At 32.9% G+C, this 20,022-nt stretch overlaps 2 protein-coding genes across 2 annotated transcripts; both read right to left on the bottom strand.

The window, feature by feature from the left end:
- Nucleotides 1–9,494: 9,494 nt before the first annotated feature.
- LOC117913766 (peptidyl-prolyl cis-trans isomerase E-like) lies at nt 9,495–12,655 on the bottom strand. Its single transcript, XM_034828797.1, has 4 exons — nt 12,521–12,655; nt 11,460–11,599; nt 11,113–11,376; nt 9,495–10,019 (listed from the first exon to the last, which is right to left on the bottom strand). Exons 2-4 carry the CDS (start codon nt 11,494–11,496, stop codon nt 9,787–9,789), a joined length of 534 nt encoding a protein of 177 aa, XP_034684688.1. The 5' UTR covers nt 11,497–11,599; nt 12,521–12,655; the 3' UTR covers nt 9,495–9,786.
- A 1,726-nt stretch (nt 12,656–14,381) lies between these two features.
- Nucleotides 14,382–18,760, bottom strand: LOC117915287 (protein FAR1-RELATED SEQUENCE 1-like). The gene is made up of 3 exons (XM_034830840.1): nt 18,757–18,760; nt 16,797–17,308; nt 14,382–14,573 (listed from the first exon to the last, which is right to left on the bottom strand). Exons 1-3 carry the CDS (start codon nt 18,758–18,760, stop codon nt 14,382–14,384), a joined length of 708 nt encoding a protein of 235 aa, XP_034686731.1.
- Between the last annotated feature and the right edge of the window lie 1,262 nt (nt 18,761–20,022).

Genomic DNA, 20,022 nt, shown 5'->3' with positions numbered 1-20,022 from the left:
TAAAAATATGAAACTATTCAAGATATTTTGATGTCGTTGTCCCCTATCCCTTGTGCGCATGTTGTCCCACTCTCAATTTTATCCTTGATATTTCGCTTTGCTGCTAATATATCGATGATTTTGCAGATTTTTTGCCCAACTGATTATCGATAGCCGATTTCATTTTGGCCATCACCGATAACCGATTTTTCACTGATATTTTGACGAAAAATTCCAAATTTTCAAACACTGTGTATATATCTAATTTTATATTTATTCCATAAACAATAATATGTGCTCGAATAGTAGTATTAAACTTGCAATTGTTTAATACTATGGGTCTATTTGGCTATATTTTCTAAAAACAATATTTTAATAAAATAGTTTCCAATTGTTTCCCAAGCAAAATTCTTTGTCAAGGAATTATCCACTTATGTATAATATAAAAGTTCTTAAAGTATTTGTTATATTTTTCAATTACTTCTTAAAATATTCTATACAAAATACCTAAAAATTAAAAAAAAAAAAAGTTGTTTAAAAATATATCCAGAGTTTCAATTAAAGTTTGATTGTCTTGTATTTTAATTTAGAAAATTGTTTTTTTTTTTTTTGCCTTCAAAGATATATAGAAAATTGTTTTAAAACTAATTTTCTATTAGACACTAAAATCTAGAGTTTTGGAGAGATGGGGAAAAACAATTTGGAAAGTAATAATCTCGTCTAATGAAAAATAAAAGCTGGTTGAATACTAGCCACCATCCATATTTACTAATTTATCTAGTTATGCTATTGATAATGCTTAGCGAGCACAAGTATAGTGATGAAACTAGTCCTCCCATAGGGTTCATCTTAATTAACACCACAAAAAGCTAATATGTTTTAGAGGTCCATGAGGTAAATTGTGATTGATAATGACATAATTGGATTAGATTTTGTGCAACGATCCTCGACTTTGTATGCGATGGAATAAATAAGTATTAAAGTTGAACTTTATCTTAAATTATTGTTATTGTGTTATTATCACCATATCATAATACATGAGTTCAAATTAGGTTTGTTATAGTGTTAGAGTTTAGGTTTTCGATTTTGGCACTTTTAATTAAGATCAATGAAGATTGATCGAGGTTTAAAAGGGTTAAAAAGAAAATGAAAGAAGGAAACACCCATGGAGTGTCTATATGAAACGGGTAGAATTTGGAATTCTAAAAGGTTTATGTTGGCTTTAGAATCTAGCTCAAAAGTAAAGGCCCTCCAAAAATGAACCAAGGTCTTACTTTCGAGCCGTTTGACATTTAACCCCATATATTCAAATAATTTTTTAAAAAGCAAAAAATAGGAAAACACATCTCATTATCAATTATTTTCAAAACAAGTTTTTGAAAATTATTACGAAAATATGATTTTTTTTATAACATATTTTAATTATTTTCAGCTCATTTCACCTTTTCCCCCCTATATTTTATTTTCATTACCATGTGAGATCTAAGATCTACATTCCTCAGTCCAAATTGATCATCAATTTGGGGAAGACACATTTCTGTAAAAACACCCCATCAGCAACACACAACACAGAAAGGAACAATTTCACACATCCTAAGAAAAGCTCAACTTCACATAAACCCTACATAAACCTCACCCTAAACTAGAAGCGGTTAGTTGATGGTACAATGAGATTTATTATAGTAAAAATGGCCATGTCAGCTTTCTTTTTACACCTCACATCTCTCATCACTCCACCAACCTTCTTGAAATTGAGGAAAAGCAAAAAACCCTTAATAAGAGCAGGTATGAGGGTCCAAGGCTCCTTAATGGCTTTCTACAACAACTCAATGAACCCTCCAACCAAATCAAAAAGCCAATTCACTGTCAGGCGTGCAACCTTCATTCCAAGGCTGTTCCCAACCCCCAACCATTGATCCACCAACTTCCTCATCTTCTGAAGCAGCCTGTTCATCTCATCCAGAAGACCACCCTGCTCAGGAACCTCCCCAACCTTCCTTGGTTTCCCAGACAAGTTGTCTAGTTGGGTGTTGATCCCCGAAAGCACTTTTGTGACAAAAGACCTGAGCCCCAGAAGAGCTTCAGTGATGGACTTAGTGATGAAGAGCTTCGAGACTGACTTCACTTTGTCTTTCACCCAAGTCCAAGCTTCATGTATCTTGTTCCAAACACGCACAAAAAAGTTGTCTTTTGCTGGGACAGAAGCGTCCTGATCAACCACCACTTCCACTTTCTCTCCCTCCTCAGGAGCCACCTGAACCATCGGTTTCTTTTAAGAGGAGTTGTCTATCTGGGTGTTGCTCCTTGAAAGCACTTCCTCAGGTTTTTCAGAAGAAAATGTGAAAAACTGTTGAAATATTAGGAATGCTTTCCTTATATCATTCTTTCCTTATATCATTTAGTGTTGAGATATTAGGAATGTTTAGATATTAGGAAAGTTGAGATATTATGAATATTGAGATATTAGGAATATTGAGATACTGGGAATATTGAGATATTAGGAAAGTTGAGATATTAGGATATTAGTTGTTATTTTCTTATATCATTCTTTCTTTGTATCATTCTTTCCCATTCTTAGAATGGTGATTACCCTTTATATATACTCTGTACATGAACGAATGAAAGTATGAATGAAGAAAACTACCATTTATCAATTTGAAGATGGTATCAGAGCCATGAAACTGAAATCCTGGATATTTTGTTGCTATGGTAGTCCGACAGCGATCAACCATTTCAAGACAAGCCCTAATATTGATAAGTCAACCTTCAAATGCATTCACTGCAATAAGACTAGTCCCACCAGTCTGGATATCCCACAATTTCAAAGCAACGACTCTTGGTATGACCAGGAAAACAATAAGGAACCGAGGGTTTAGACCATGGACCTTTAGATCATGTTTAGGCTATCAACACTTTGTTATTAATTATAATAATCGTGATCAACGGAAGAAGGATTCCAAGAAAACCTCGACTGCAACTGTTGCCGAAATAAAAACAGAGGCTAATGTTGCTGAGAAAGCCTCTGCATTGGTAGTCGTTACTGATCATGGTGGTAAGTTTTTAAATACTTTTACACATGTTATTAATAGTGCATGGATAATTGATTCTGGTGCTACAGATCATATGACTTTTGATTCTAGACAGGTTTCACCCCTTAGACCTTCCTCACAAAAAATTGTTTCCACAGCCAATGGTAACACAACCCCAGTCATTGGGGAAGGATCCTTAACTCTTACTGATACTTTGAATTTGGATTCTGTTTTAGTTGTTCCATCTTTAGATTACAATCTTTTGTCAGTTTCTCAAATCACTGCAGCCTTATCTTGTATTGTCATTTTTTTGCCTGAATTTTGTGTGATTAAGGACATCCAAACAAGATAGACGATTAGTTGTGGTATTAAACGGGGAAAAATCTATTACTTGGACTTGCAGTCAAAGGATTCAAATAAGTTGCAACAAGCCTTGATGGCAGATGGATCTAAGGGGGAGAAGAAAAAGTCTGAAATTTGGTTGTGGCATCGACGTCTGGGACATGCTTCCTTTGGTTATTTAAAAAAATTGTTTCCTAGTTTGTTTGCAAAGAGTGATATTTCTGGTTTCCATTGTGATATTTGTGAATTGGCTAAAAGCCATCGTGCTTCGTTTTCGTTAATTTTGAATAAAAGTTCGTTTCCTTTTATGGTTATACATTCTGATGTTTGGGGCCCATCCAAAGTCCCAACTTTGAGTGGCTCACGTTGGTTTGTTACTTTTATTGATGATTGTACCAGAATGACATGGTTATGCTTGATGAAGACCAAAGATGAAGTGAACTTGCTATTTCAAAAATTTCATAAAATGATTGAAACTCAGTACAATGCAAAGGTTCGGGTTCTGCGTAGTGATAATGGTGGAGAATATCAAAGTTCTGATCTTTAAAAGTATTTGGAAGGACATGACATCATTCATCAGACTACTTGTTCCAATACACCCCAGCAAAATGGAGTCGTTGAACGAAAAAATCGACACTTGTTAGAGGTTGTTTGTGCTTCCTTGATAGCAGCAAAAACACCGATATCTTATTGGGGAGAAACAATCATATCTGCCGCATACTTGATCAATCGGGTACCTTCTAGCTCAATTAACTTTCAAACACCTCTCCAAGCTCTTACTAATGCCGTAGTTGCCCCAACCGTCCCAAATCTACCTCCTCGTGTTTTTGGTTGCGTGGCATTTGTGCATTTACACAAGCACCAACGCACCAAGTTAACTTCCCATGCATTGCAATGTGTGTTTGTTGGATATGCATTGCACAAAAAAGGATATCGATGTTACCATCCTCCAACTCGACAAATGTATATTACAATGGATGTGGTGTTTCATGAAGATTCAATGTATTTTTCATCTGAGTCTGAACTTCAGGGGAGTACCATAAGGAAATTCAGACTCTCGATTATGATTATCATATCTCTGAGGAAGATGAATCTGGACAATCTGAACTAGTGAACCAGGAAGTGGGTGAGTTGGATGTGAGTGGTCAACAATTTGGGTCCGAAGATGTCTTCACTGAAATACCAAACCAATCGTCGTCTGTTGAGGGTGTTCTTAATTTGGAACTTGGTCCATTCATGAAACGGTTACCACATCGTCATAATAGAGGTATTCCTAAACCCACATATGAACCTGAATTGTCTACTAAAGTCAAATATCTCATGAGCAACTATGTGTCTACCCATCGTTTGTCTGAATCAAATAAGTCATTTGTAAATCAATTATCTACTGTAGCTATTCCTAATAATGTGCAGGAAGCCTTAGCTGATCCAAGGTGGAAAGCAGCCATGAATGAAGAGATGAAATCATTGCAGAAGAATGAAACATGGGAACTCGTAGAATGTCCACCAGGAAAGAAGCCAGTTGGGTGTCGTTGGATCTATACTGTGAAGTACAAGGCAGATGGTAATATTGAATGATTTAAAGCAAGACTGGTAGCAAAAGGGTACACTCAAACTTATGGAATTGACTACACAGAGACATTTGCACCTGTAGCTAATATCAACACAATTCGAGTATTATTGTCTTTTGCTGTAAACCTAGATTGGCCATTACAACAATTCGATGTGAAAAATGCCTTTTTGCATGGCGAGTTATCTGAAAAAGTATATATGGATCTTCCACCAAGATGCATGGTGTCAGAAAAGCAATGTCAGAAGGTGTGCAAATTGAAGAAGTCATTGTATGGGTTGAAGCAATCCCCGAGAGCATGGTTTGGAAGGTTCACAAAGTCAATGAGAGCTTTTGGCCATCGTCAAAGTAATTCAGATCACACTTTGTTTCTAAAAAAGCAACATGGTAAGATTACGACACTCATCCTATATGTGGATGACATGGTAATTACAGGAAATGATCCTGAAGAAAGAAAAACTCTACAAAATTATCTATCTAGAGAATTCGAAATGAAAGATCTAGGTCCTCTGAAATACTTTCTTGGGATTGAAGTTTCTCGATCAAGTGAAGGAATTTTTCTATCTCAAAAAAAGTATGCCTTAGATTTTTTACAGGAGACTGGAATGTCGGGATGTCAACTTGTTAATACACCAATAGAAGAAGGTCTGAAATTGTGTGTTGAGCCTAATCAAGTATCAACCGATAAGGGAAGATACCAGAGACTTGTGGGGAGATTAATGTACTTAGCTCATACAAGACCAGATCTTACTTATGCATTGAGTGTAGTGAGTCAATACATGCATAATCCTGGAGAGCAACATATGAATGCAATCATGCGTATTTTGAGGTATTTGAAGAATGCTCCTGGGAAGGGAATTTTATTCGCTAAAAATGTTGATCATCAAAGTATAGAAGTATATACTGATGCTGATTGGGCCGGTGCAGTGGATGATAGGCGATCTACATCTGGTTACTTTACCTTTGTAGGTGGTAATCTTGTGACATGGAAAAGTAAGAAGTAGAATGTTGTCGCTCGTTCAAGTGCAGAAGCGGAATTTAGAGGTATGGCTCTAGGACTTTGTGAGGCATTATGGCTAAGATTCCTCTTATAGGATTTAGGTTACCTATCTAGGCAACCAATCCGATTGTTTTGTGACAATAAAGCCGCATGTGACATTGCTCATAATCCAGTACAACATGATCGTACAAAGCATGTCGAGGTGGATAGATTCTTCATTAAGGAAAAGTTGGATGATAAGATTGTGGAATTGCCTAAGATTCGATCAGAAGATCAATTGGCCGATATCCTTACCAAAGCTATCTCAAGTCAAGTGTTCTTAAAATTTTTAGACAAGTTGGGCATGTGTAACATCTATGCACCAACTTGAGGGGGAGTGTTGAGATATTAGGAATGCTTTCCTTATATCATTCTTTCCTTATATCATTTAGTGTTGAGATATTAGGAATGTTTAGATATTAGGAAAGTTGAGATATTATGAATATTGAGATATTAGGAATATTGAAATACTAGGAATATTGAGATATTAGGAAAGTTGAGATATTAGGATATTAGTTGTTATTTTCTTATATCATTCTTTCCTTGTATCATTCTTTCCCATTCTTAGAATGGTGATTACCCTTTATATATACTCTATACATGAACGAATGAAAGTATGAATGAAAAAAACTACCATTTATCAATTTGAAGAAAAACGACCTCAACCCTCGAAAAGCTCCACTGAATAAACGGAAGACTGACTTCACTTTTTCTTTCACCCAAGTGCAAGCCCCGTCTATCTTGTCCAAAACAGTCACTAAAATGCTCTCTTTTGCTGGGACTCCCTCTCCCTCTCTCTCCATTGCTGATCACACACACACTACCCTTCTAACCTTCACTTTGTTTTTCCTCTCAGATTTGAGGATGGCCACTGCTGAAGTTGAATGAGTCATGTGGGAATTAAATAAAGACGCATTGAAGAAATATGGAATCTTCCTTTCTAGAGCAGGGAGGGATTGGGTGGTGTGGCACACACTTGATCTACAAAGATAATCTTGATACAAAGGTAATCTACAAAGCCCAAACTTTTTCAATACGATTTGAGTGCTTTACTTAGTCTAGGGTGTTTAGTTCCCAACTTACACCTAGCTTTTTCCTGTACTGAGTGACTGCTTTACTTAGGCGTGGGTGTTTGGGCATTTGTATGGCAGGAAGTATTGCCACATGATTGGATGAAGCAGAAGGACTCTTTAATCATAACCATTGGCATATTCACAAAACAGCAAGCTCGGTTACCTTTCCAAAGGCATATATGATTTTTTTTTTTTTTTCTAAATAACTTGAAAGAAAATGTTGTGGCACCAATTGGGCTTCTATTGAGCTTGTTATTCATTCATGTGTATACTGAAAATATAGATTATTGAATAAAGATAACTTAAGTATAAGGTAATAAGATTACGTGAAAGATAAAAAAATATCAAACCCAAAATATATAAGAAGCAAAGGAATTGTTTGTTTAGGTGGGATTTTTTTATTGGTGATAATTTTTTGTATGGTGTCAAAAAGATACCCATCGATGCTTTAGTTGAATTTTTAATTTAATAAGTTTGAACTAAGGGTGACAAAGTTTGCTATAATTCATCAACATGATTCAAATTTAACACATTTTTCATGGATTATAATTGTGTATAATCATGATTGGGTCAAATTCGTATCGAACGTATAACTTGTTTAATAGATAGGATAATTTTAGGCCAATATGAATAATGCAAATTTAACTTGAATTGATATATTTAATAATCATGTTGATTAATCTAATATAATTATAATATGTTTAACTTATATATGATTCATTTTAAATTTGTTTTAAATAAATAGGTCAATCGAATTATAAGTATGACGGATTGAAATATTAATCATATAGACTTATACAAGACTTAATTCAACCACATTATTAAACATGAGATCCTTATTGTTAAATTGGTCACATGGTTTGTTATATGTTTAATAATTAAGTTGTATTTGAGTTTATATTTTTAACTCAAATATTATTCGTACCTTGCTTGAGTTGTCCTACTTTGTAGAATTAATGCTTAAACTTTGACATGACACAAACATGACCCGTTAGCACGAACTGTCACCCTTAGTTTGAGCCAATGTTTGAAAACCAAATTGATTATTGAATTGAAAAAGTTGTTAATAACTTGATGAGTTTGAATTAATGTTTTATGAACTATGAGGACAATTGAATTGAAAAAGTTACAAAGTCACAATTCAATGGATGGATCGATGGAGCTATGAGCAAACCGTGATGATAATATAACCTGGTGAATATATAATTTATATATTATTAAGATTAAAAATAATTATAGAAAGTTTAATATATATAATTAAAAAACTTAAAATATCTTTAATATTACTATATTAAATTATAACAAAGATGAAATGTAAATGTATTAATATCTTTTATTTTATTAAATAATAAAATTATATATTTAATTATAAAGAAGATATATCATATATTAAGAATGAAACAAAAGTTCATTATTTATTTAATTCATATTTTTCTGGCTTTATATTTTATCATTTTATTATTTTAATATTTTTTGTCATAAAAGCATGCAAAAGCTAAACTTCGTTATAAATATATATGGTTAAACCCCTATAAAATATTAATACTCTTGGGACATGGAGAAATTATTTTCTTAGAGTGGTTATTGATTTATTAATAAATGAAAATTTAATTAATTTATCAACAAACAAATAATTTATTAATTTATAAAGGGTATTATGTTTCTACCATACGGTACCTATACATGTATGATTTAAAAATTTAAAAATAATGGATGTGAAAACAAGTTAGTACGTAGAAACTTAAGAGTCTACAAGAAATAAAAAAAAATAGTTATTAATTGTAAAGATAGAAAGACTTTAAAAAAATAATAAATAAATAAAAATAAAAAGATGTGGTATTAAAACTTAATATCATAAAAGATAAAGAACCATGTGTCATCCTTGCCATGGCATCATCCTTGCCCTCTACTTCTTCCCTTCCCAAACATGCAAGAGAAAAATGAACAACAGTGAGATTTTGAGAGAAAAGGGAATACGAAAAAAACTTACCCAACAACTATTTCCAAATAAACTTCTCTTGTCCCTGGCAAACCTGAAAAATTCCACCCTTGCGCTTATGGAAGATAGGGAATGTAAAAACGAGAATAAGAAAATTACCTCTTAAGGCACAACGTTATTGAACAGACATGAAATTATTTTCACACGAAACTAAATAAATGAATAATAGACAACGAAACAAGAAGATCACAAGAAAACAAAAAAATCAACATAATGAAAAATAATTTTGCTAGTTCAGATACATTTAGCACACAACACCCAAACATACAAGAGAAAAATGAAGAACAGTGAGATATTTGAGAGAATAGGGAATACGGAAGAAACTTACCCAAAAATTATTTCCAAATGAACATCTCTTGGCAAGAAACAAGAGATGTTTATTTGGAAATAGTTTTTGGATAAGTTTCTTTCGTATTCCCTATTCTCTCAAATATCTCACTGTTCTTCATTTTTCTCTTGTATGTTTGGGTGTTGTGTGCTAAATGTATCTGTACTAGCAAAATTATTTTTCATTATGTTGATTTCTTTGTTTTCTTGTGATCTTGTTGTTTCGTTGTCTATTACTCATTTATTTAGTTTCGTGTGAAAATAATTTCATGTCCGTTCAACAACGTTGTGCCTTAAGAGGTAATTTTCTTATTCTCGTTTTTACATTCCCTATCTTCCATAAGCGCAAGGGTGGAAATTTTCAAATTTGTCGGGGACAAGAGAAGTTTATTTGGAAATAGTTGTTAAGTAAGTTTCTTCCGTATTCCCTATTCTCTCAAAATCTCACCGTTGTTCATTTTTCTCTTGTATGCTTCCACCCTTGCCATGGGATCATCCTTGCCCTCTACTTCTTCGTCCTTCTCCCCTTCCCGTTCCTGTGTCATTTTCTTTCTGTGTAACTCCTCGGCTGCCTGCATTGCAGCCCGATTCTCAGCTTGAATGCGCTGCATTTCCTCTTCTTGTTGTTGTCGTTCGAACCATGTGTCAGCATCAGCCCAAACTGCAAAACAGAAAACCACATGCATATCAATCCCACATGCACAAGGTTAATCCTCAAACTGCTAGTCAGAGAAAGAAGATTATCCCAAATCCGAAAATGGTGATTAAGAAGAATCTAATTCCATGGCTTATAGCCCAATTATGTACATCAAGTAAATAGAGCTAAGGTTTGTATTAGTATCAGTCCAGCCAGTGGTCACCACTCATCAGAAGATTTACTCTTTTAGAAGTCCTTGATAGTCTCCCATTTTTTTAATTTTTTTTATAGGCAAAAGAGAACATATATTAAAAGCACCAAAGGGGATGCATAGCACAGTACACATGAAGTATACAAAAAAAAACGTCCAGTATAGGCGAAAAGGTTAAGAAACATAATCTCCAATATTTAATGTATCATTTCTTACGAGTTTCATTTTTGAAGGGGTCCTCTTGAATACTGGGAAAGTTGATTCTTTTTCTTGAAAATAATTAGGAATTGGGTTTCAATGAGTAACGAAATAAATGCAGAGCAAGAGCCTTGACAGAAAATTATATATAGCATCAAATCAGCCACACTGTTTTTCGCTATTCATCTACATGTCTAAGGCCCACTAGATGCAAGTAAGAGTTGTAGGTATCTAAAAATAGAAAGGGTGCTCCATCTACTTGGCATGATTAATCAGCACGAAAGATAGAAAGAGTACTCTATCCAACTGATTTTACAACCACCTCAAGGATGGCTCGTCAAAAGGAGTATATATATATATATATTTTTAGATCAGAGTCAAAAGGAGTATATTACAAGTATTGACTAAAGTAAACAGCTTGAAGACCCCATAACCAAGTGAAAAAGGGAGTACCATGCACAACGCCATATCTTAAATGATGAAAATCAAATGTTGAAAATGCTACATAACACAGGATTTTTTTTTAAAATGGAAAGTCATCTTGTCCAAAAGGCCCTTCTAATTCTAATTAATCACAGATGATAATAAAAGAAAATTACCCAAAAGAGAAACAAATACTATATGCACCAAAAGGAAAGTAAAAGCATAAGTTTGGAAGAAAAAACAGAAAGAACTAAGTTGGGTTTGAAGGAGTGAGGAAAAACTTACTGGGTTGAGCAGCCCAACCCTGTTCACCACCCTTGATACGTTCAGGAAGGGCATAATTAACAGTGAGGACTCGACCATAGAGCTCAGCACCATCCATGTTGTCCATGGCAGCAGCTGCATCTTCCTTCTCCAGGAAGGTCACGAACCCAAAGGATCTATGCTTCTGGGTTGCCTGGTCCAATGGTGTCTTCACATCCTTTATGTCCCCGAAAGGTATGAATGCCGAATGCAGTATCGACTCATTCACCTCCTCTGCTAGCCCCCCTGTTTTGAGTCGTCCACCATCATCATCATCATTCATATATGAGTAAATGTGGATTGATTAATCAGGATTTTCAGTTGCTTACCATCATAGAGGGTATTCTTCTGGACTGGTTGATTCATTTGGAATTTCCTTCTTTAGTCTTCTATTAGATAGCTCTGTCTGCTGATTTTGCTCCACAATCTTGTGAATTGCTTCAATTATCAATCCCTTTCTGAGATCACTCTATTGAAAAGATAAGCATCATTAGGAAAAGCTAAACTATTTATCAAACAGATAATCATTCTAAGCTACAAAAGCAATCCAAAAAAAAAAAAAAATGCAATATTCTCAAACTTTGATTGAAAAACTGATAAATTTCATGCCCACTATAAATCACGCATTAACATTCAAACACAATAAACCCAAAACTGCAGCAAATTAATAGTAGAATCTCCATCAACTATGAACAATAGAATTCAACAAAATAGTAAAATAATTACATAAAACTAGCACAAATTTACATTGAAAATATACAAATCAGCAAGATTAACTGTTTGGTTGCAGAGAAAAGTGGGGGAAAGGAAAAAAAAAGGAAAGGAGAAACTGGGTTTCTTTTGCTTGAGATATATTCCCAGTAATTTAACTGAATTAAAATTATTTTGGCAATGATTTCGGTAAACAAAAGAAATTTGACTAGACAATTAAATACACTAAGGATGGCATTATTTTTTCATGCTGATATTAATTACTTGTATAGGTTTTCGTATAGATGATTATATTTCATGCATATCCCAAATTTTCAATTATTAGTTGCTGATAGGGAGGTGAAAGACTTTCAGCTACAAGGTGAGAAAGCAATGAGCCTTATAAATTCCTTGGATCAGCTAATTTCTGGAGGCCACTAATAAAAAAAATTTCAAAAAAAAAAATCTCGTGGAAGAACAGAGTGTGATGAGAAATCCAAATGTCAAGCAAGCCAACCAAATTCTAATTTCCCCCAATTCAAAAATTAAGGGAAAAAAAATGAAGCTGTTTGTTCATCTGTCTAAACCTAGGGTTCTGATAATAGCCGCATCTTACCCATTAACAGTTTCAATATTTGGGAGCCGATAAAACAAAAACAAAGAGAGAGAGAGAGACGGAGAGGCTGCGAAGACAGAGTACCTCTACGGAGGGCTTCGGAGCCAGATGCTGTGGTGGTTCGCCGGAGCGGAGTAAGCAGCTTGTGGTTTCAGGGCTGGTGACAGCTAGGGTTTAAGAGGGAGAAGGGATCGCTTTTGGGTTTTGACTTTCACCTCTCAATAGAAAGGGTATACTCACTCTTCCCGTGCTATTATTTTTTAGGTACCAAAAAATGCATTTTAAAAATGCTTTCATAAAAATTTTAAAAAATATATAACTAAATTTAAATAAATAAATAAAAGTTTAAGGGCAAAATAGTGCTTTTAAAGAAAAAAACAATGGAAAGACATCCTTTCAAAAAATATTTACCAATCTAGTTTTTGTAGTCAAATAATCATTTATGTGACTTTTTAACGAGAAAATATAAGTTATAAGTTTAACTTAAAAAAAAAATTGCTAAGGTGCCATTCTGATACCTATGGAAATCCAAATCCAGATCATTGAATATGTATGGTGAGTAAATAAGCATACAAGTAAATACGATTAAAGTATAAAAGTATAAATAAATACGATTAGAATGCAAATAATGAGATTTAAAATATATGTTACATCATATTACTCATGACATGTTTCGATCTTTATCAAAAAAGTAACCAAACGTCAATGGAGTGAACTCAAAAATATATTGTTTTTTATAATAGTGCATAAGAAGTCTACTAAAGATTGACTACTAATCTCATCACTTCAATTTAAGTGCAAACTATTTTTTTGGTAGAAGAGCACACCATTGGTACTATAGCAGGGTAGGCTATTTGATAGTGACTTCTTTCATCCACTGCTTTAATCTAGGAAACAAGTGAAGTTCACCATTGGAATGGTATTGATAGTAGTAATCAAATATATAACTCTCTCTCTATATGTATATATATAAAATTACAAATAAATACAATTAAAATACAAATAATGAGATTTAAAAATATATATATGTGACATTACATTACTTATGACGTGTTTCAATACTTACTAAAAAAAGTAACCAAATGTTGATGGACCAAACTAAAAAATATCTTGTTTTTGACACTCATGCATAAGAAGCTTACTAAAGATCAACCACTAATCTCATCACTTCAATTTAGGTGCATACCAATTTCTTTTTGTCAGAAGAGCATACCATTGGTACTTTAGCGGGGTGGGCTATTTGATGGTGACTTCTTTTATCCATAGCTTTGATATAGGAAACAAGTGAAGATCGCCATTGGAATGGTATTGATAGTAGTATTCAAATAAACAATTCTATATATTTAATCATAAAAACATATCATAATTGGATTGTATGTCATGTCTATATATAACATAATTTAGATAAAGAAAATAAACATTAATAAAATATGCAAAATCTAATGTTAACAAACCCAAATTAAGGTTCATAGAATTACCTTTGGAGCAGATATGTTGATATATATATGTACATAAGGTGAAAGAAAAGTGGAGAGAAATGTAGAAAATCACTCTCAAAGGTGTGTGTCCCATATAAAGGACAAGAAGTTTAATGCTTTGCCTTAGATGAGGTAGGACAAAATAGTATCAAATGAGTAGCAATGGACCACCGTTGGGACGGATACAAGGTAACGACGAGCGGAGGAAAACACGTAAAAAAGCATTTGCTACTAGAACAAAATAGAGGATCTACAACAAGCTCTTTGGACAACAAATGTAGTATAACCGCCACAACTGGAATGAAGATTGGAACAAATTTATGCCAACATTACAATCACAATTTGCTTTTGCCAAAAAAAAACAACAACAACAACAAACAAACTTATAACAGCATTCTGCATACCATTTCCGGGTTGTATTTATATATTAAAAAAAACAAATCTTCTTCAAATTTTATTGAAACTATCTAATGATTTTCCTGTTCTTTGCCTTCAATCTCTCCCACATTCTGAGTGGCTTTGTTCATCGTCTTCGACATCCTCTCATTATACTCCTCAATATAACCAATAACCATTGTCAGATACCTTTTATATGCTGCTGCTCGTCTCTTCTCAAAGGCCAGTGACTGGGTTAGTTCCCTTATCTTTTCATGTTCATCCTACAAAAGCAAAAGCATAAAAGAAGGTAAGTTGCAATGAACAAAAAAGGGTTGAAATACCAACATCAAATGTGGAAGTCCGATGAAAATGAAATCATTCCATTAAATCTAATAAGGATTAAAACGTGCATTTGTTCTTCTAACCGTTGAAAAAACAGGTCCATGTTGCACTTAGGTGTTCATGAAACAACTCTAATTTTTTTACCAACATTTTAAGATTTTCATGAAATAGCGTCTCTCAATTCTTTACAACAATTCAAGGCAAGGCAATCACTCAATCATAACACAACAATATGTTGATCGGATTTAGTCCCTCTTTCAAGTTTTCAACTTAGTTTTACACGTACAAAGAGCCTAAGCAATCTATAATTAATAGATTCTTTCAAATAATAAGGCAATGGATTCATCAACAAGAACAACAATAAACATTGGAAATATTGTCGTATCCTAAAGTAAAATATCATAAAACAATGGATTCAGCATCACATGAAAAAAAAAATGGCAATTCAAACTTCATGAACATCCAATGGCCCCACTAAAGTAGAAGGCAAGTGTATATTTCAGATATTTTTTTAGAGATAAGGAAATAAAGGGCAAACAGAGAATGAGAGGGAGGATGGGAAGAATGAATCAATATGACGTGGTAACAAAAGCAAGATGTTTTACTTCAAAACATGTTTCAAAGTCGTGACTGTGCAGTCTATATGTTTTTATTTGACCAGTGCCAACCAAGGAGATTTCCCAAATCTATATGTTATTTGGTAGCAAAATAAAATTAGAGAACCACTTGGTCTATTAAGTGATATCACCAACTAAAAATCAACTGTATTATGAAAAATCAAGGAAGCCCCTAGGAAATATCTTTTCATGGGCAATGATGTGACCATCTAACCACAATATTGGGTCCGGCCTATTGGAGAGGATATGTTTTTAGTAATCCCATGCAGTAAAAGACAGTCTTTAGCAGTAGCTTGGAAGACTGTTTAGTTTGTACCATGAAAAATAAAAACAAATTAGTCTGAAAAGAATGGAAATTAATCAACAAAATAGAAAAAGAGAATGGAAATTAATCAACAAAATTAATCAAATTAATCAACAAAATAAGGTTAGATATTGGAGTCATTTTCAATCGTCTGTTCTAAATGAAAAATTAAATCTTCGTAGGGATCCAAATTTTGTACTGCTTAACACTTGTTTCCTACACATGGGCGGGCTCGTTTCTTCTCAAAATAGCTAAAATGGTTTTGACATGCATACAGTTTATTCCCACTTTTTTGAACCTCCATCCATAAGAGTCAATCAAGGGTTGTGCTTACCAATAAGGTGCATTGTGTGTGTATAAGACACTCCAAAGGCTTTCTCCCAACTTGGCCGACATAAGTGACATCATTACAATGTTAAGCCTAAAGAGCATCTTCAAGGACAATAAATAGTGCAATATGAAACTAATTATAACAAACAGAAATAAATAAATACTCTCAAGTGATCACAACTTATTCATGTCTAGTGGATACTGCCCATTTAGTTATTACCTATATTAGGGTGTTGAGCCTACGGTTTTTTTTTTTTGATAATCGTGGATGTCCGGGCCAGCTTACGCGCACCTTAACTAATCCCATGGGGCCCTGAAGTTAACGACTGGGTAAACCTCCAGTGGCCTTGAGGGGACTCAAACTGGTGACCATTGGGGAGCAAACCCAAGGCCGGACCAACTGAGCTACCCCTCAGGGTTAGGGTGTTGAGCCTATGGTGCCTTTTCAAGTATAATCATCAGTGCAAAATCAACTTTTCACAATTTTATTTTTTTATTTTATTATTTATTTATTTATTTGTAGAATAGCAACATTACCAAGGCAGTTATAGCACATCTATCATAAACATCACAAAATATTAACAAATATACACCCACTGGTACATAGGTGTTCATACATGAATGCACAACTGTGCATACACATGCACAGTTGCACACACAGTCCAACATAGATAACTTGAGAACAAGAAAAACTTTTGCAACTTTTTCTCCTAATGTTTGGAAATAGAACTTACGAGCTATTAAATCCTTCATTAAAATTTTTAGAATGAAGTTAACACTAAAGGGAAAATAATTTCCTTTTCAAAGGTTTATGTGGTTCTCTGAAATTCCATAATGATTTCTTTTACAATTTAAGTTGAAGATTTTATATTAATGAACATGATTTAAATAATGGAAGAGATAAAACTTACTAGATATTGATCATAGATCAAATCTCTTTGACCCTTTACAGGAGCCACAGTGTGATTGTGCTCCTTGATAAATTTCTGGACAACCCATTTACTAGAAATCATTTTCTTCATTACAAGTTTTGCCTTGTAACCAGCCTTTCTCTCTTCCTTGTTTTCTAGAGCGCTTTCATGCTTGTCACACAATCTGAAACCCTCCCTGGTACAAACCAACATCCTGCGAGTTTTAGATCTATGATCCTTCAATCTAGAAAGCTTGCTTGCACGAATGATGAAACCCACCCGCTTCACATATGCCTTATAAGAAGCGTAAGCTGCAGCTTCAGAGTCAAACTCCTGACCCACATAAGGTTCATCTCCAGGAAGTATTTCCCTTCCTGAAGAATCTTGATCCAAATTATCATCCTCACCTTGTTGAGCTATCACTTCAACAAAACTTCCCTGCTGGTCACTCTCCATATTAACAGAATTCCCCACCACCTCACCACCAGCATCGTTTGTGGCCCCAAAATCCACTGCAATGAAAACAATAAATTAATGATTTTCAGACCAAAATGAAAAGGTTGCAGGGGAAAAATAAAAAGAAGACTATAAAACTCCAGTTCTTTAGTTATCTATGTGGACAAATGGGAAGATAAAGACTTTTTCCTCTAAAAAGAAAAAAGAAACCGACAAGAGAATTTGTTTTTGTTGAAACCTTGTGGAAGCAAAATGCTTTACATGGTTGAATAATTGTTGAAGGCTTGATCAACATTTTTCATTTAATAATTTCTTGGAAAGAATGAAAGAAAAGAAAATTGTTTTAAATTGTTTTCTTTGTTAAGGAGTTTTCTCTCATTCTTTATAGGAGCTAAATAGACGGATAAAGATTAAATTTTCTTTTCCTTATCTATGAATCCAACAACTCAACAGCCAAACAGACCTAAATCACTATTCATTTTGAGTCCATCTAATAATTTTTTTTAGCTACATGAAATTCTACATGCATTTCATGATTTCAAATGTTATAACAAAAATAAAGAAAAACTAAACACACTCAAAAGTCAAAACTAACAAGAATGATTTAACAAACCAAAATACACATTTTTTTTTTATTTATCAAAAACGAAGAAAATATATTCATAGAAGAAAAGATACAGGAGAAAGAAAAGGTACAAAAGAAAGAGAAGAAACCAAGGGAAAGATGAGAGGTCCTTCTTACACAAACTGAACAAAGGAGAAAACTCCCAACAATAGAACTCTAAAAACAAAGGGAAACCCCTACATTCTTCAAACTTTTGAAGCGCAAACCAAAATACACATTACCCACATGAAATTCTATCCAAAAGCTGATACACCAATTCACTGCAGGGGGGAAAAAGATACAACTTTTGACAAAATAATTTTCATATTCCTTTCCTTTTTTTCTCAATCTAAACCAAATAACGTAACATAAAGATTCAAACTTTAAGTTTCTTCTTTTCTTAAGCTCTTCAACAATCAAATAGAGAATCAACTAACACTTAAATTAACATATCATGGCTGCAAACCCAAAATTTCATAATATTAAACAAATTATAATAGAATAAAAATGAAAGAAAAGAAAAGTTAGAGAAACTAACAGAGAATTCGTACTATTTTGAAAATTCTAGCCTCACAATCAATATGCAATTCAAGACTCTTTGTCCCAAACCTATCTTATCTCTCAATAGTAAGTGTCTGTGTACTTTCTCTTTTTCTCTAGAAATAAGTCTCAAAAAACAATTATTGTTTAGTTATAAATACTGGATATCACATCCACTATAATAGTAATACAGATTGGAGTAATAATTATAATAGTCATCCATTGTTTTTGCCATAAAAGATTGTAGCCAATGCTATTTTAAAGTAATTATTATCAAAAACAATACAATAATTATTATCTTTTTGCTATTATATTAATTATTTTAAAAAGTATTTGTCCACCTTTTTCTTCCATAAGTACCCATCTCCATAATGATTCACAAAGATATGATATATAAATACCAAATTTAGATTTGTTATTATTCCAAAATAACTATTACTTACCATGTAAGACATCCATAAATTTACCATCTTATTATTGTAACATTGGTTATAATAGTGAGTTTGTATTGGCTTGTTTCTTAAAAAAAATAAAATAAAAAATAAAAAAAAAACCTTGTATATAAGAAATTCTATCTTGATATTATATTTAAGAATAACTAGTGCTCAAAAGAAGTAACTTTTATTATTATGACATTAATTACTAATTTACTATGATAATTATTACAGAAAAATTGTATTCATGTCAAAAACTAAAGTTATGACTATATTTTTTTTCTTTCAAAATGCCACATTCTATACAACATATATGGTATAAAAATGGAATACTTAAAATAATTATTTCAGATTAAATAATTATTAATCACTATAACACATGCACATATATGGACACGCACACATATATATTACATTCAGCATTATTGTAATGATTACATAGAAATAGATCTATTATCCAAAAGAACCAAACAAAAAAAAAAAAAATCTCATTCTCTTACCATATTTTATATAGGTAAGATAATAACTATTACACAAATGGTATATTTAAAAACAATTATAGCACAAAATAACTATTATAGCATAAGTTTATGTGGAGAGGCAATGAAGAAAGAGATCTTTAGTTGTCTCCGCAACCATTTCATAGAAATTACCTGTTTGAGTTGAGGGATTTGTAAGTTGTCTCTCGTCAAAGCAAATTTTAAATTCATTTTCCTGTCAACCACAAACCAAGCAAAATCTTTCACTTGAAAAAGGGCTTTTGACTTCCAATTAAGTTTTGTTAGATAGAAGTTGGTTGACAATCCTTCAAGGAACGAAAAGAAGGATTTAAAGGAGAATATTTTTAAAATTTCCTGATCAACATCTCCCACCAAGATGATAGGGGATTAATGTGAACATACAAGAAAAAGAAACCTTGTAGGTGAATTTAGAATGACAAGTTGTAATTGCCATTAAAGGGAAAACTTTAGTTTTTACCATGGATTTAAAAGGATATTTGATTTAATATTTATTACTTAATGATTTAGATCGATTTTAAGTTAAATTATATTTAATGTTGACTTAAAACTTATTACTTAATTCTTACTTTATATATTAATGTTGTTAGATAAATTAACTTAAATTTTATTTAAAATCATTAAATTAACATATTTATTCTCATAAATTAGAATTAAAGCAAAGTAAGTCAAGT

Source organism: Vitis riparia, chromosome 5, assembly GCF_004353265.1.
Source record: "Vitis riparia cultivar Riparia Gloire de Montpellier isolate 1030 chromosome 5, EGFV_Vit.rip_1.0, whole genome shotgun sequence".
NCBI classification, from domain to species: domain Eukaryota; kingdom Viridiplantae; phylum Streptophyta; class Magnoliopsida; order Vitales; family Vitaceae; genus Vitis; species Vitis riparia.
This window is presented reverse-complemented; position numbering and strand designations above follow the sequence as displayed.

Bases quoted from the DNA above. Each gene is read 5' to 3' on its own strand.
- LOC117913766 (XM_034828797.1), bottom strand. From the start codon at position 11,496: ATGAATCAACCAGTCCAGAAGAATACCCTCTATGATG. The intron at 11,377-11,459 runs GTAAGCAACTGA...GACTCAAAACAG, and splicing joins GAAGAATACCCTCTATGATG to GGGGGCTAGCAGAGGAGGTG. The intron at 10,020-11,112 runs GTAAGTTTTTCC...TCTGTTTTGCAG, and splicing joins GGGTTGGGCTGCTCAACCCA to TTTGGGCTGATGCTGACACA.
- LOC117915287 (XM_034830840.1), bottom strand. The intron at 14,574-16,796 runs GTAAGTTTTATC...TTGCTTTTGTAG, and splicing joins TGATCTATGATCAATATCTA to GATGAACATGAAAAGATAAG.